Here is a 16899-nt window from a genome sequence, read left to right as displayed (position 1 = left end):
CAAAGAATACAGGAGGCTGTGAAGTGGAGAATAAAAATTTCCAGATCCACTAGCTCTTTTCATTTGTTAGAGGTTACCATTATTATGTTACATTTCTTTCATAGTCTTATAGAAATTTTCTATTTGCACTATGGAAGTAGCTCACACAAATAATTTAAGTTGAACAATCAAATACATAGTGGATTTTAAAAAATTACTCAAAATGTGTATTAAGAACTTTAACTTTCCTTTATTTGTCTTTCTATTTTAAAATCTGTCTTAAGGATGATCTTGGTGTGTGTGAGATTATTTAGTAAGATATGATGCTAGTGGACTTCTTTTGAGCCTATATAACTTAAGTGTTACGAAATATTAAAGATGAGTTGAAATACTGTTATGTAACTTTTGTATGAAATCCCTTTAAGCATATGGCTGAGAATGTTTCTTAATTTGAACCCTCACTTTTGGAGCAAAAGTGTTAGGTTGCTAATATACTTAATATATATGGCATCTTGGAAACTGGAGGAGTTTAGTATATACTTGTTTATTGATTTATACTGCCTTTATAGATGGTGGATATTTCAAAAAAGATACAGTCCCTAGAAGATGAATCAAAGTCCCTCAAATCACAAGTATCTGAAGTAAGTTGAATTACTTTAATAGCTCTGTTGCTTTTGAAAGTCACTTACATTTTACTATTACTTTTATAATTAAAGAATAAGGCATAATAATAGAATTCAGATGTATTTTAAAAATACAGGGTATCTGAGGAAAGTTCATTTTTTTCATTGGACAGTATTTATTGAGCCATTGCTATATACTGGTCACTGTTGAAGGTGATTGGCACTTAATATTAGTAGACAAAATAGAAAGGCTCAGTGGATTTTAAATTCTGGTAAGAGAGACAGACAGTAGAAAGTTAACAGAATTTGCCGCATAGTACATAGAAGGTTACAAGAGGTTAAATCATTTGTCCAAGGTCATGTGGCAAGTTAGTGGCAGAGCAACTAGACCTTGAGTGACTAGACCTTGAGTCTAGGCCAGCCTTTTTTTCTGCTACAGCATGTTGCCTCTCCTATTAATATTGGCACGTTTTTGACTTTAATTCCGTGTTTCAGGGAGTGTGTGTAAAAAAGAGCTATTGTATTAAACTAATTCTTGTAATCTCAATATGTTATATTTTACTTAGGCCAAAACAACCTTCAAAATATTTCAGATGAATGAAGAAAGACTTAAGGTAGCTATAAAAGAGGCATTGAGTGAAAATTCTCAACTTCAGGAAAGCCAGAAACAGGTTTGTACTGTAAAGGGGGGACTCCAGCTTATGAGTATGTAATTATAAACGTTCTGGGCATAGTCATGACTGACCCATGCTAGGGGCAAAAGTAGGCTCTTTCTGGAGACCACAAGAGCAGGACAATCTCCTGTGTATCCTATGGTGTCTCTTTTATATAGAATACAGAGGTCTGTATTCCTGGAACCCTCTTCCCCCAGGAGTGAAAGTAAGCCCGGGCACTCAGCATTTTAATAATAATAATAACAAATAGCATTTAGCACAAATATTCAAAGCCAGACTGAAGGAGGGCAGAGAATACCATGAGAGTTATTGCAACTGTGTGTCTGGGCCCTGAAGACAGAAGCAGTTGTTGTGGCAGATCTAATGAGGATTTAACTTTTACCTTCTTTCTCCGCACATATGTAGACACTGCCACATACCCAAATATATTTCCTCTCCAACTGTTCTCCCGATACAGTTATAATTTTTCAGTGGGAAAATTTTTTAATGATTACATTATTTATGATTTTCTAAATATTACAGTTGAGACACATGGTGTGTTCTGATTACATATTCCGTTTCGCTCAACATTTTATTTGCCCTAGAGTTAATAATTGTCTTGTTTCTTTTATACCTATCTGTAATTCATCTGTAGTTCAATCATATATATCTCTTTTAGAGATTATGTAAATATTTATGTGTTCAAATGCTTTGGTTAATCTCTTAATTTCATTTTTTCCTTGAAGCAGTCCTTCCTGGGGTCTTCCATCCTCCTGGTCCAGTAGGAACTTGTTCTCTAGGTCTGTTATACTTCTGCTGTTCTGAGATTTCACTTCACCCCCATCCTTTCCCTTGTCTTTCTTCTGTGTTGGATCTTTTATTTCCTGTGTCCTACCTGTGCTTTTATGTGGTAAATTCCCTTGATTAGCTTCCTGAGAAAAGGTATAGGAGGTAACTTTTAAAAAACTGTCATGACTTAGAATGTCTTCTTCTTTCATACTGTTAACATTTTGGTTGGGTATCTTCTGGGTTGAAATTTTTTTTCTTGATATTTTGACATAATTGCTCTGTTGTCTTCATTTTCCAGTATTACTTTTGAGAAGTCAAATGCTATTTGGATTACTGAACCTTTTTTGTGACCTACTCTTTTCCCCGGTGGAAAATTTTAATATCTTTCATTGTTTCCAGTTCTCCAAAATTTCATGATGCTGTGCCTTAGTGTGGGTCTTTTTCTATACATTTGTTGGATACTCTCAGTCTGGAAACTTGCTCTTGATTCAGTTCTGGGAAATTTACTTAAATTATTTCATACTTTTTGGGGTGTATTTTGTATGATATATGAAATTATTGAAAATGTCTTTTTTGGTTTCTTTGTGTCTGTGGAACTTTCATTCACTTATTCTCTGATATTTTTCACTTGTAAGAGTTCTTTGTTTTGCTTATGCCTTTTTCTGGTTTCATGGATGCAGTGTCTTACTTTGCTGAGGATATTACTTGGTTTTTTTCTCTTTTTTGACATGTTTTTCCCTGAGTTGCCTTGTTTCCTTTGAGCTCCTTTATTTTCTGTTTTAGTCTATGTCTTTTATCTAAGAGTTTCTTTTTTCAGGTATTTGATGGTTCTTGGGTGTCTGCTCATTTAATAGTGAAGCTCTCCAAATCTAACTGGAAGCCCTGTGTGTGTTTTTCATGGACCCCTCCATAGGGTAATCTGGCTAGGGTATTTCATTGGAGGATCCCCGATTGTTGGTATTCAAAGACCATTTTCCACAGGGATGACTCCTCCATAGTTCCCATTTGGGAGGTATAAGCCTGTTTGCCAACAGTGAGGTAAGCAGCTTAGTGAGGTAAGGAGGGCTGGTATCTCACTATTCATTTCATTAAGTCAACTTTCGCTTAATGCTTTTATGTTTTCAGCTTGTTACTCACACCTTTACCTTGGTCAGGTGTCCCAGAGTTTCAGATTCTAGCTCTCCAGAGAATAACCTTCCAGGTTCTTGCCAGATGTGTGTGTATGTGTGTGAGTGTGCCTGTGCACGTGCATGTGTGCATGCATGTGAAAGACACTGGTGTGGGGGGGGGGAGAGGGATGGATTGAGAATTAGAGTGTGTGTATATGTGTGCGGGGAGAACATAGGGGATTTTCTAACTGCTTTTCATACAGACTTTTGGGCAGTCCTCCTCTTTTCATTCCACATGTACCGTAGTACTTGTGCCTCCAAATCACAAGCCATTCTGGGTTGTATCAAGTCAACCTGCTTTTAGGGTCTCCCATCTTCTGCCTTAGATTTCAATTCTGTCTGGTCTTTTACCGTGCTTCCATCTCTTTCCACTTCTAGAATTATCTTTTTCCTCATCACGTTTTCTCTTTTTCCTTGTGGGTTTATGCTTTTTTCCCTTAAACCTCTTTACTGTCATCTTAGTAGATTTCAGGAGAAAGTGGTGGTACACCCTGTGTTAATTTTGCTATGTTATCAATATAATCAAAAGTGACCTTTTGAAAAAAAAAAAGTGACCTTTTGTACCTTGAAAAAAAAATTTCACCTAGATTGTCTTACTCTTTATAGCTGCTTTCATCTAATTCCTTTTTAATCACCAGAGTTCTTGAAATAAACTATTCTGTATTCACTGATTCCATGTTCTAACACATTCCTTCTTTAACCTTATAAGACTGCATGCTGTGTATACAGTCTCTTTAGTAAATCACTAGAGACCAGCCAATCACCAAATCCAAGTTTCATTCTTCAATTCTTAGTTATTTTTAATCTGTCAGCGTTGTCTTATTCTATTATACATGCATGGAGAAGAATTGGTTTTTCTTGTGCTAGGGAATATGCTGATGAAGCCTTAGTTTTTCAGAGAAACCCAGTAATTACTATTTGATAGAATAGAGTTTTTTTTTTTTAACATTTTAATGTTGCTATCCATTTATTTATTTATTTATTTATTTATTTATTTTAGAGATAACATACATATTTTATTTTATTTATTTATTTATTTATTTATTTTTGGCTCTGTTGGGTCTTCGTTTCTGTGCGAGGACTTTCTCTAGTTGTGGCAAGCGGGGGCCACTCTTCATCGCGGTGCGTGGACCTCTCACTATCGCGGCCTCTAGTGTTGCGGAGCACAGGCTCCAGACGCGCAGGCTCAGTAATTGTGGCTCACTGGCCCAGTTGCTCTGCGGCATGTGGGATCTTCCCAGACCTGGGCTCGAAGCTGTGTCCCCTGCATTGGCAGGCTGATTCTCAACCACTGCACCACCAGGGAAGCCCCAAAATAGAGTTTTAAAGACTAAATAAAATTGGCCTTTTTTTTTTTCATATATATATATATATATATATATATATATATGGGCCGATTCTTTTGTAAATTGCTTGCTGATTGTATTTTTTTGGGGGGGGGGGCGCCTATTTTTCTTAATGACTTCTAAGAGCTCTTTGCATGTTAAGGTTATTAACCCTTTGGTATATATAAGAATTTCGTTCTTGTTACTTGCTTGTTTTTAAATTTTATTTTTATTATTTTTTGATTTGCAAAGCTTTTAAGCACTATGTTGTTAAGTTTATCTTTTATAACAATCTTTATCTTTTATTCATGTTGAGAAAGTCTTTCCTGTAAAAGTATATACAGTAAAAGATTATTTGTGCAGAATTTGATCTGTTCTAGATTAATGGTATTTCTGAAGATTAGTTAACCACAGAATGGCACATGATTAAAAAAAATAAATTTTAATACAAGTAAGGTATGGCATGTTATATGGGATATAAGGAATGGTAAGGAATGGCTAAATCTAACAAATATGTTTGTCTCAGAAAGCTTTTTATTTGATATAAGTTTATTATGTAAATCAGTTGAAGAATGTTTAAGTGTCTGTTATTTTGCTTTACCCCTGTTTTGAAAGTTCTTTGAAAACAGGAGCCCTTCCTTCCTTCCCTCTTTCCTTCCTTCCCTTCTTTCCTCATTCCATTCCTCCTTTCCTTCCTCTCTCCTTCCCCCCCTCCCTTTCTCTCTCCCTTCTCAGTAACACATTGTGTTGTATGTTTATCAGTGGTACACCTAGGTATATAAATAAGTGCATCTACACCTACGTATGATAAGATAATATGAGGTACTTTTCCTTTTTGTGCGGTTCTATTAATGATACACCTTAGATATATAAATAAGTGTACCTACACATAAGTATGATGAGATAATATGAGTTGCTTTTCTTTTTATTTGGGGTTTGAATTTTAGCTTTTACAAGAAGCTGAAGAATGGCAAGAACAAGTGAATGAACTTAATAAACAGAAAATAACATTCGAAGACTCCAAAGTACATGTGGAACAAGTTCTATGTGATAAAGAAAATCAGATTAAGGTAAATGACCCTGCTGGTTTAGTGACTGAGTTAAGCTAGAATTTTATACTAATTTCTGAAATTAGAAAATTTTTGTTTTTAGCAGCTTTTATTTTGATAATTTATTTGGCCAAATTTGAGGAAGTGTACTTTTGGGCATACATTCCAATTTGTACCGGGGTTGTTATCCTTGCTGCCTAATGTTCCTTGAAGACTTGTAGATTTGTAGTATATATACATCTGTATTCCCTGTGTCCTTTTTTCTTCTCTCCTCTGTATTTTAGCTTAGGTATTTAATGAAGAAAGACAAAGGATATTGGATTTTACCTTTTATCTTAAGATTGCCATCTTTTTTTGTTGATAAGAAGAGGTTGGAAAGAATTTTATAAACTGGACAAATGAAGTTATGTGTATTGGCTGAATGTCTTTAATACTAGATTAACAGATATATGTACTTTTACAGAGAGGAATACTTTAAGTAAATCTAATTGAAATTTGACTCCAATAGGAATAAAATAGTTGATATTACTATTCGGATTTGTTGATTTTTTTTTCCTACGCCCCATCTCTCCCTCCTACCACTTTTTCCTGCCTACCCTTTTATTTTATTTATTTATTTATTTATTAACATCTTTATTGGAGTACAGTTGCTTTACAATGGTGTGTTAGTTTCTGCTTTATAAGTGAATCAGCTATACATATACATATATCCCCATATCTCCTTCCTCTTGCATCTCCCTCCCATCCTCCCTATCCCACCCCTCTAGGTGGTCACAAAGCACCGAGCTGATCTCCCTGTGCCTACCCTTTTAAATCTTATACTTTCAAGCTGCAAACAGATACTCAAGTGTAAATACTAAGTAATAAGCTGTATAATTAACATTCTGTAATCTGCCCAGTGAAGTGGATGTTTTTATCTTGAAAGCTATACATTTATGCTATTTACGTTGCTACTAAGGATGTTTTTAATATTCCATCTTTAGGATTTGTATTCATAATTTGGCATATTGTTTTATTTTTTTTCCCCTAAACTTACTCTGCTAAAGAACTTGGGACTCTTCCTAACAGAACAAGAATGAGATGCTAATCTCAAGCTCTACTCAAAGTTGTAGGCCATGATATTTGTGCCTGGAACTCAAGAGGGAGGAGATCGAAGGGTGGAAATTGTAGAGCAGGATGGGTTTTTTTAGGTGGGTCCTTCCACAGAAATACATGGGACAGTCTATTTTATTCTCTATGGTGTAAGAAAATCTTCCTTTATTTAAGAAAATTCAAAAAAGTACTGTTGGAAAACCTCTAATGTTCCAATTCAGATTCTCTTTTATAATTTCCTTTTCATTATGTCAGTTGAGCTCCTCAGCTAGTTGTTTACTTGAATAAATTGAATCTGCGAAATCTGTGATTTTTTTTCATGTATCACGTACCTCACTTGAGGATTTGTTTGACTTCACACAAAATTGACTCTCATATTAATGACCACTCTTACTATGGCAAGTGAGAAACATCACGTAAGAGATGTTTTGTTACTTTATAGTCATGTGATACTTTTAGCAAAAATGGGCCATTATCAAGTATTGTATTTGATTTAGGAATAACCAGTTTTGATTTTTAACTTGCAGAGTTCAATAGTAAATAAATGTTAGTTTTTGAGAGTGTTTACATATTTTATGCCAGGTGGAGAATAAGAGCTCCTGTACCGTCATCTTTGTGGATTGATTTTTAGACTACAACTATGCATTCAGAAGTTGTAAAGCTGTTAGCATAAGGTATTACCCTCTCTCTTTTTTTCCCCTTTGCTAAATGTCAAGTCTCTGACTGAGCGCTTACAAAAGATGAAAGACTGGGCTGCTCTGCTTGGAGAAGACATAACAGATGATGATAACTTGGAATTGGAAATGAAGAGTGATTCAGGGAATGGTGCGCACTTAGGTATTAAGTTATGACTTACCCTCTTTTACCGAAAACGATGACTGGCTCTTGTATTTCCTTTTAGTTCCCCATGTGCACCATGTTCTTTATATACTTGTGTAATATTCTGTCTCTCTCTCACTGTCCCTTATGGTTGTTTTGGCTGGGATAGCACCTTTTCAGTAAATCTTTTTTCAGCCCCTCAGACAGACCTTCAGTCTTCCTCCTCTCTGTTCTTTTTATATGTTGTACATTACAGCACTTTTCACATTGCATCATAATCATTTCCATGCCTGTTTTTCCCTGTACTGTAAGCTGATCAAATGGATGGGTGAGTAGTTTGAAAAACGAGTGTTATATAAATGAATGCCTCAGGATACCTTTTTTTTAGATGGTTCAGATGTTTACAGTACTTGAATCTTGGCCATCCCAAATTCTTATTGCCATTGCTGGTTGCAGTCTGGAAACTCAGCAAAAGTTAGGTTCACTATAGCCACTTAGTGTATTTTCAAACCAATTCCTTTGACTTAAAAAAAGAACATCTTGTTTTGACATAATTATAGACTCACAGAAAGTTGTAAAAGCAGTACAGAGAAGTCTCATGTATCTTCATCCAGTTTCCCCCAATGATAGTTCTTCTGACTTTTGTGCCCTTTCTCTTTTCTCTCCCTCCATCCCCCGTATAATTAACGAATATTAAGGAGAAGGTGTGATTTTTTTAAAAGATTTTCTTTGATGATAGCGTTAATGTGTTGGAAGAAAAGTACATTTCAAAGCAAATACGTATAGTTCTGTTTATACTTTTTCACTTCTGCTTTACCTTGTAAGAAATAATTCTTTTTCTAATGAGAAAACTCATGCTTTTTTAATGTTATTTTAATTTGGAGTATAATTCCACTCATATTTTGTATGCTGAAGGATTCTAAGAATAATTGAGACTGTGGGCTGGATTTAGGTGAATACCAAATCCCTGTTATAACTCTGTTCTTGGAGTTAGTGGTGAAGAACCTTGTTAGATGATACTATGGTACTTCCAGTGCTTTTTTAGTTCAGCTTCCTGGGAGCAGGTTTGAGGCTGTTTTGCCGTATATTAAATTCTTTAATTGTAGCAAGGAGAGGGATTATAAGGCTCTAGTTGAGTGAACTAATAAAATCATTTGAATGTCTGTTGTGGCATTGCACTGTTTTCTCAATTTATTATTTTGTTTTTGTTTTTCACTATAGATAATCAACCAAAAGGAGCTTTGAAGAAACTGATTCATGCTGCTAAGGTTTGCATTACTACAAAAATATAAAGAATATAGAGAAAGAAATAAACATCCATATGTCCTAGTAACTGTTTTAAAAGTCCATTTTATAGTTACCATGAAGTGATAGAATTTTTAGAAGTGATCAGAATTTTCTTCAATTGCTTTTTTCTTTTTTATAGTAACTGTTGTTATTATAAAATTAATATTGTTAATTTTTAGAATTTATCATAAAATTTTTCAAGGTGTACACTCATTTCTTTGGATAAGGAATATATTAAGAATGTTTACTATATATTCTCCCATACTTCCCTCTTTGTGCATTCTTCATCCTCTGGTCTCAGTATTTTCTGATCCCCTATTGCCTAATATCTTATTTTGAGAAGTAGGTATTAGATTCATTTTCTTGTGGTTTATCCCTAACCTTCTTCATCCTAGTAGTGGTATCCTGATCTTTATTGATCTATGTGAAGTCTTGGTAATGTAATTTGAAGGTTGCTTTAATCAAAACTTATGTGCTGGGACTTCCCTGGCGGTCCAGTCATTAAGACGCCAAAGCTTCCACTGCAGGGGGAAAAAAACCCCCAAAAAGACAAAAAACGAAAAAAAAATCTTACATGCTGAAAGCAAATAGCCACTATTCAAGCATCTGTCACTGATCTTCTCTGTTCCTGTCTGGGGATTTACAACTATTGATGACTTTGCTAACTTTCCAGGCTGGAAGCTACATTGTTGGTTTGTGTAGTCTAGGCAATAATTTCATCAGAGTGTAAAAGAGCTTCAAGGGATCGGGATGGTGTATTGAAATTTTTTTGTTTTTTTGGTATAATTGATTAATGTTGCTTTTCTTCCTTCTCCTTCTCCCATTCTTTGAAGTTAAGAGCTTCTTTAAAAACCCTAGAAGGAGAAAGAAACCAAATTTACACTCAATTATCCGAAGTTGATAAAACAAAAGAAGAGCTTACAGGTAGGTAATCTACATACTTATAAAGTTTTTCTAAATAAATACATCTTATAGAGAATGGTACATTAATTGAATCAATTATGGGGAGATACAATTTGATTTTTTTTTTATTTCTACTTTTGTCGGTTATCTGTGAAAAGTTAGTCATGAGGTTTTATTGTTGGTAAAGCCATATCATTTTCTCCATATTTATATAAAATTAATGGCATTATTTAAAAAAACATGTAAAACTGTACTTACCTTTGAATTTCAGTGTCATATGTGTGGTATGGTTTTAGTTGTTAAAAAGTAGCAAATTAAAAATGTTAATAGAGGGGTGGAATAGGGAGGGTGGGAGGGAGATGCAAGAGGGAGGGGATATGGTGATATATGTGTACGTATAGCTGATTCACTTTGTTATACGGTAGAAACTAACAATATTGTAAAGCAATTATACTCCAATAAAGATGTTAAAAAAAATCTTTGTTAACTGCAAAATTGATTTTTAGTAGTGGTACTACTGTATTTTGCAGATCTTTTTACAGAATAGTTTTTTCCTTTAATGTACATGCATACTATATTAGCACATACAGGAATGATGTTAGACCTGTAGAACTGAAGTTTTTTTTTATTGAAAAGATTTTAATTTATTTTAGCTGATAGTGTTTTTTCCCTAAAGTAAGCAAATGCAGTTAGTTATGTTTGAAATTTTTTAAAGTTGATATAAGTAACATTCCATTTTGTAAAAAAAAAAAAAAAATTCACCGTAACTGTTAGCATAAAAAAATAATGGAAGGACATTCTCAAATGTCAACCATGATTCTCTTTGAATATGGGACAGATTTCTATTTTCTTTGTACTTATCTGTATTTTCAAAAATTTCTAAAATAAGTGAACTGTATTTATAATAAGACACTTTTTGAAAAGGTTGAACCACCAGAGATACAGATTATTTAAAAAATTATCATTGCCCTATTCACACGATACTGGTAGTTGGATTAGTTTTGGATTTTGAAAAATATTAACTTAAAAATAAAGTTTTGCTATATGTAAAGCATAGTGCTAAAAGCCATGGGAGATTTACAGGAGGAAAAGATATGGAGCCTGCTTTCAAGGAAGCCATATTTTAGTACATTAACAGGCTCTCAGTGAGGAACTGTAGTAAGTGCTAGAATAGCAAGGAATTTGCTCACCAGTTACCACATCACTTAATAAAACTTCTTGGCAAATTATTATTTTCTAAAAGTAGTATTTGGAGACTTTGTATGCTTCTTCCAAATCTTTCTTTTTTTTAATGGGCTATGAAAGATAAATCTCTATAATTGATCTTCTATTCATAACAGGAAAGTTCTCTTCTAAACTGTTTCTCCTCTCATCTTGCCTTTTTGGGTAATCATTTACAGTCCTCTTTTAAGCTGCAGAGGATTTGAAACAAAATAGTTAAGGTAGAAGTACAAAAATATAATGAAGATTTAACTGTTGGTTTAATTTTTTTTAAAAAAAATAGGGATGATCCAATTTTAATAGAGATAATATCCAACATTAATGTCAGTTAAATGACTTAACAAAGACTTGTTAAGAATTGTTAAGACTTAACAGTGGCAGTGGCTTAAAGCGTAGGTCAACAGACTTTTTAACTGATATAGATTTAAAAATTTCTGTGGAAAGACAGATGTGGACAATTTCCTGCACATTTAATCATTAATGTTAAGGTATTTACTTAAACTAACATTTTGGTGTGTATCTTTAATTAATAGATGTTTTAGAATAATTATATACTATTACATGTAATTAATAAAATTTTAATGCTTGTTAGTATGATTTTGAAACTGCCCTCTTTAGTCAGAGTGTTTTGCCTTGTTTTAAGATATATGGTATAGTGGTGATTCATACACATTTTTGGGGAGATATCACCTCAGTCTTAGAGGAGATGAATTACGTTATGTTGGAAGAGCAATAAGGTTTTAAAAACAGTGGTTGCACTAATTATAAAATACTCATAATTAATTAGAATTGTTAATTTTAGTTCCATAGATAATTCTTTTAGGTTGAAACAAAGCTAAAGTTGGTATTTTTCTTTCCAGTCTTGATATGGTTTAAGCTAGCAAGACTTTGGAGCATTTGTTATCAGCAGATCCAAATTTCTGGCTTGATTTATAACACATATCAAAATTTTGGCTTAAAAAGAGGCTGGGTTGAAGTTAAGTATTAATGGATAAAGTTTTTACTAGATAAAAAACATGCATTATTCATCATGTGGAAGTAGTTTCATGGAAAATATTGAACTAAAATATTTGCCTTCAAAACCCTCATCACCAAAACTTTGAGAATTTTAGTGACTTTTGTCTCCTAGACTGAAAATTAGATGCGAGAATTAGAGTATTGAAGGTTTCAGGAAATTTTTTTTAAAGGAAATCTTTAAATAATTAAAAAATTTATAATAATTTATATAGCTCTTTAAAATGTTAAAAGGTGTTTAGGTGAACAAAATACCTTATAGATTTTCTGTTGCGAAGAATTTAGTTTATTAATTACTTTCGGTAATTTTTATTTTTATGAAATGTTACTGTGCAACTCAGAATATTTGCTCCTTTAATTGTGATTTAAAAACTTTTTCTGTAGAGTGTATTAAAAATCTCCAGACTGAACAAGCATCTTTACAGTCAGAAAATACACAGTTTGAAAGTGACACTCAAAAACTTCAGCAGAAACTTAAAGTAATCACTGAACTGTATCAAGAAAATGAAATGACACTTCACAGGTAATAAAAATTATGTTGGTAACTCCACTGAGTGGGAAGTAAAGTAGCTTAAAAATGTTGCATATGCAGCTTATGTGATTATTCACAGTTCTCAATTTATGACTGGGTTGCTTTTCATCAATTTATTTTTAAGAAAGTTATTTGATTTTGACACATTTTTCTTCAAGGAAGAAAATATAAATGATAGTAGACTTTCCAGGCTGCTTCACAAAATCCTCTTTAACTTCTAATAAATAGTCAGCAAATTATTGCTAATTAAACTTACCAATATTGCAAGCTAGGTCTGGGAATCTGGGTGGACATCTTACTAATTGAACTATCCATTAATTCCATCTCGGATATATATAAAACTGATTCCTCTCCCCTGTGTAAATTGCTGCAGCCCAAGTGTTCGTTGTCTCAGTAAAAGGCAATGTCATTTGCTGAATTGTTCAGGGCAGCTGCTTAAGCCATCCTTGCCTTCTCTCTTTCATTCAGTCAATTGTCAGATTCTGTCAGCTTTCCTATGTCTTGAATCTGACCACTTTCCACCACCTCCCACACTACTATTCTGATCCCAGCCATCATCTGTTAGTACCTGGTTTATTGCAGTAGCCTCATGAGTGGTCTCCATCTTTCCACTCTTAACTTCCTGCATGTGTTTTCAGTAGCATAGCCCTCTAAAACATAAATTATGGGTATTGTCACTCTCTTGCTTGGAAATTCCAAGTGCCTGCACATCACACTCAGAATTTAATCCACAGCTTTTATCATGGCCTCCAAGACCCTCTAAGATCTGGCCTGTGGCTACCTCTTTAATTTTAGCTTATTCATTTTCTTTTTCCCTCACTATCTTCCAGCCATGCTGGCCTTTTTGATGATCTTTAGCATGCCAAGCACATCTGTAGCTCAGGGCCTTTTGCACCTGTTCCTTCTGCCTGGAGTGGTTAGTCCCCTGAGCAAGGTTCAGTCCTTCATTTCATTTGAGTCTAGGTTCAAATGTTACCTCAAAGAATCTTTCCCTGGCTACTGTAACTAAAATAATACCTGCCTCTTCCTATCCCCTTATCTTGTATCTTGCTTTATTTTTCTTCATTGTCCTCTGATGATTGATTATCTTTTTTTTTTTTTTACGTCTTCCCCACATTAAATGTAAACTCCATGAGATAATTACTTCATTCTCTTCTCTTCTGTATTCCCAGTGCCTGAAACTATGCACATGGTAGTTATTCAATAAGTATTTGTTGAATATATGAATAAATATGTTTAGTGCTTTTATATATTGTAGTGAAAGATTGTGTGTGTGTGTGTGTATGCTGATGCTTGAATGCATAGATGCACAGAAGACCCTTGAGATACCTATCTGGAGACACCAGATTTTCAAATACCACTATATCACATGATTTTCATCATTAAAGGAAATAAAATATCTGGAGACACCAGATTTCCAAATAACACTATATCACATGTTTTTTTTGTCATTAAAGGAAATAAAATGTAACAGACTTTCAAGCCTCTTTATAACTTAATGGAAGTTTTTACAGTTGATCCTCATTGTTTGTAGATTCTGTATTTGTAAATTCACCTACTTGTGAAAATTTATTTGTAACCCAAAATCAGTATTTGTGGGACTTCCCTGGTGGCACAGCGGTTAAGAATCCTCCTGCCAGTGCAGGGGACACAGGTTTGAGGCCTGGGCTGGGAAGATCCCACATGCCGCGGAGCAACTATGCCTGTGCGTCACAACTACTGAGCCTGCACTCTAGGGCCCGCGAGCCACAACTGCTGAGCCCATGTGCTGCAACTAGTGAAGCCTGCGTGCCTAGAGCCCATGCTCTGCAACAGGAGAAGCCACCGCAATGAGAAGCCTGCGCACCGCAGCAAAAGAGTAGCCCCCGCTCGCCGCAACTAGAGAAAGCCCACGCGCAGCAATGAAGACCCAGCACAGCCAAAAATAAATAAATGTATATAAAAAAATCTTTAAAAAAAAAATCAATACTTGCAAAGCTTTAGTGGTCATTTGCAGACTTGCACAGAATGGCAGAAAATTTGAATTGCCCAGTGTGCATGTTCCCAGTTGAGGTCGAACAAGAACTCTGCCTTCTTGTTTCAGCTCTCATTCTGTAAACAAGTGTTCTTTATTTAGGGCCACATCTTAATTTTTTTTTTTTTTTTGGTGATTTAGCTGTTTAAAATAGCCCCCAAGTGTAGTACTGAAGTGCTGTCTAGCGTTGCTAAGTGCAGGAAGGCAGCGGTGCTCCTTCTAGAGAAAATACATGTGCAGATAAGCTTTGTTCAGGCATGAGTTATAATGCTGTGGGCCATGAGTTCCTTGTTATGAATAAGCAATATATATTAAATAAGGTGTCTTTATCCAGAAACACATACAACAGGGTTATGTATTAATGATAAAAATGCTGTGATCAGAGCTCATAGGAATCTACCCCTGTATTTCCCCTAGGAGCAGTATTTACTAATTTAGGATTTGTGGTGACTTTGTAGACCGTAACTAGCGGGAATAATGAGATTCTATTGTATGTGTTTGGAAACTGGTAGAGAATATTAAAACTTCACTGACATCAGGATGCTAGGTGATTTGTTAGGCTCTTTGACTACCAAGCTGTGTACTTCAATCATGCTTTGGATTTAATTCAGAATTTAAAACCTTTCTATTCATCATGGACTTCTGGGCCACTTGGGAGTGCTCCAGGCATAAAAGAGACGTAAACTTGACTAAATGGAAGAGCTACCATGAGGGTAGCCTCATGCTTTCTGTCAGTAAACCTAGGAATGAGTCCTTCTTTTTAGGTTAGGATGAAAGATACTGTGAGTAAACTTTGGACATAACAGTTAGGGACTATTTGAGGTGAAAGGAATACTTTTGGGTGTATCTTTTGAGCAAAAAAATATATGTTTGATTATAGAAATTTATTGAGTAATGTTTAAACTTTCAAAGAAAAAAGGTGTTCTCTGTAGATACTCAAAGCAAGAATGGGAAGCTGAGCAGAAATCCTAGCTGTATGTGTGTTGTTCACATTGCGATTTCATTCATTAGTTGGAAATGTTTTCAGTTCTCAATTTCCATCGTTAATGAGCCCACCCAAATTCAAGAGGAGGGTTCATAGACTTTACCTCTCAACTGGAGGGGTGTCAAAGAATTTCTGGCCATTTTTAATCATGCAGTCTATACAGTAAGAACACACCTCTCTTCCACCTCCAAGCCCACTACACTTTCATGCTTTTCCTAAGGAGATGACTTTTATTTTCTTATAACACCTGTGAAACGATTGACTTGGGGAGTGCTTCCTAAGCAATAGGTAATGTAGTGTGTGGAATATAAAACACTTATTGTTGACATGTAGAATTTCTTCAGTGGTTTGTCATGTTCTTCCCCAAAGCTCATGAAAAAGGTGAGGCAACCACAGGTAGGACTCCAAATGTGTTTTCCTGTGGCCTTCAACAAGTATATCTTGAGGGACCAGTGTTATTAATGATACCATGTGAAACAACATGGGTAATGTAGTATAATGGAGTCACTAACTGCTGACTGTATGCCTTGGTCTAGTTATTTAGTTTCTCTGGGCTTCATTTTTCTTTTTGTAAACAGTACCCTTCTTGCAGAGCTATTGTGATAATTAAATAATATATATAGAGGTGAAAGAAGAGTTTCTGGCACATACTCAAGGGCACATTAAATTAGCTATTATTGTTAAGTAGAAGTAGTAAGTTGGACTACTATTACTAAATTTTATTTACTTTGGGTTCATTTGTGTGTGTGTGTGTGTGTGTGTGTGTGTGTGTGCATGTGCATTGTGTCCTGGCCTGGAAACCCAATCACTATTTTAACAACTAACAACCAATTTAAAAATTATTGAAACATAGTTCATTAGTTGGTGACTTCTTGTCTAATAAATGTAATACTTCTTTATACTAGAAAGCTTGGTAACTAATATAGAGTCATAATATTTTTTATTAATATTTACCTTTGATAATCTTATTTCTGTGATAAATTCTTATGGAAAACTCTTGAAACTTCTATATTACTAGTACTGTATTAGACAAGGTGCTTTACAATTTGAGTTTATAATATTAAATTCCACACTCAGGTACATTTTTTTTTTCTTGCATGTGATGTTTTTACTGGTATTTGCAGATTGCTTTATGGGAAGCAGTAATTGATTATTGATTATTTTATGACATATAGTAAAAGAAATAAAACACTTTTTGTTTTAAGGAAGTTAACAGCAGAGGAAAACTACCGGTTAGAGAAAGAGGAGAAACTTTCCAAAGCAGATGAAAAGATCAGCCATGCAGCTGAAGAGCTGGAGACCTATAGGTATTGAATATATTTTACCCCTTTCTTTTGAGGTGGGAAGGGTATCCAAAAGCCCAATACCAGAAAAAATAATAAAGCAACCAAAAAAAACCCCACATATTTTTGTTTCATTATTTTTCAGTTAGATGTCTTGCTATT

The 16899-nt window shown here is 34.5% G+C and overlaps 1 protein-coding gene across 5 annotated transcripts in view; it reads left to right on the top strand.

The window, feature by feature from the left end:
• Window positions 1-16899, top strand: part of MIA2 (MIA SH3 domain ER export factor 2) — a 105001-nt gene that overhangs the window by 56509 nt on the left and 31593 nt on the right. For all 5 annotated transcript variants that reach the window (XM_068545878.1, XM_068545869.1, XM_068545887.1 and 2 more), the window contains 8 exons: window positions 549-620; window positions 1169-1273; window positions 5486-5608; window positions 7396-7516; window positions 8720-8766; window positions 9619-9709; window positions 12308-12446; window positions 16660-16761. In XM_068545878.1, the coding sequence (XP_068401979.1) occupies window positions 549-620; window positions 1169-1273; window positions 5486-5608; window positions 7396-7516; window positions 8720-8766; window positions 9619-9709; window positions 12308-12446; window positions 16660-16761 (800 nt within the window). The remainder of the gene's footprint in view (window positions 1-548; window positions 621-1168; window positions 1274-5485; window positions 5609-7395; window positions 7517-8719; window positions 8767-9618; window positions 9710-12307; window positions 12447-16659; window positions 16762-16899) is intronic.

The sequence above is a fragment of the Eschrichtius robustus genome, chromosome 1 (assembly GCF_028021215.1).
Source record: "Eschrichtius robustus isolate mEscRob2 chromosome 1, mEscRob2.pri, whole genome shotgun sequence".
NCBI classification, from domain to species: Eukaryota; Metazoa; Chordata; class Mammalia; order Artiodactyla; family Eschrichtiidae; genus Eschrichtius; species Eschrichtius robustus.
The sequence above is the reverse complement of the archived record's forward strand: the minus strand, read 5'-3'. Positions and strand labels throughout refer to the sequence as shown.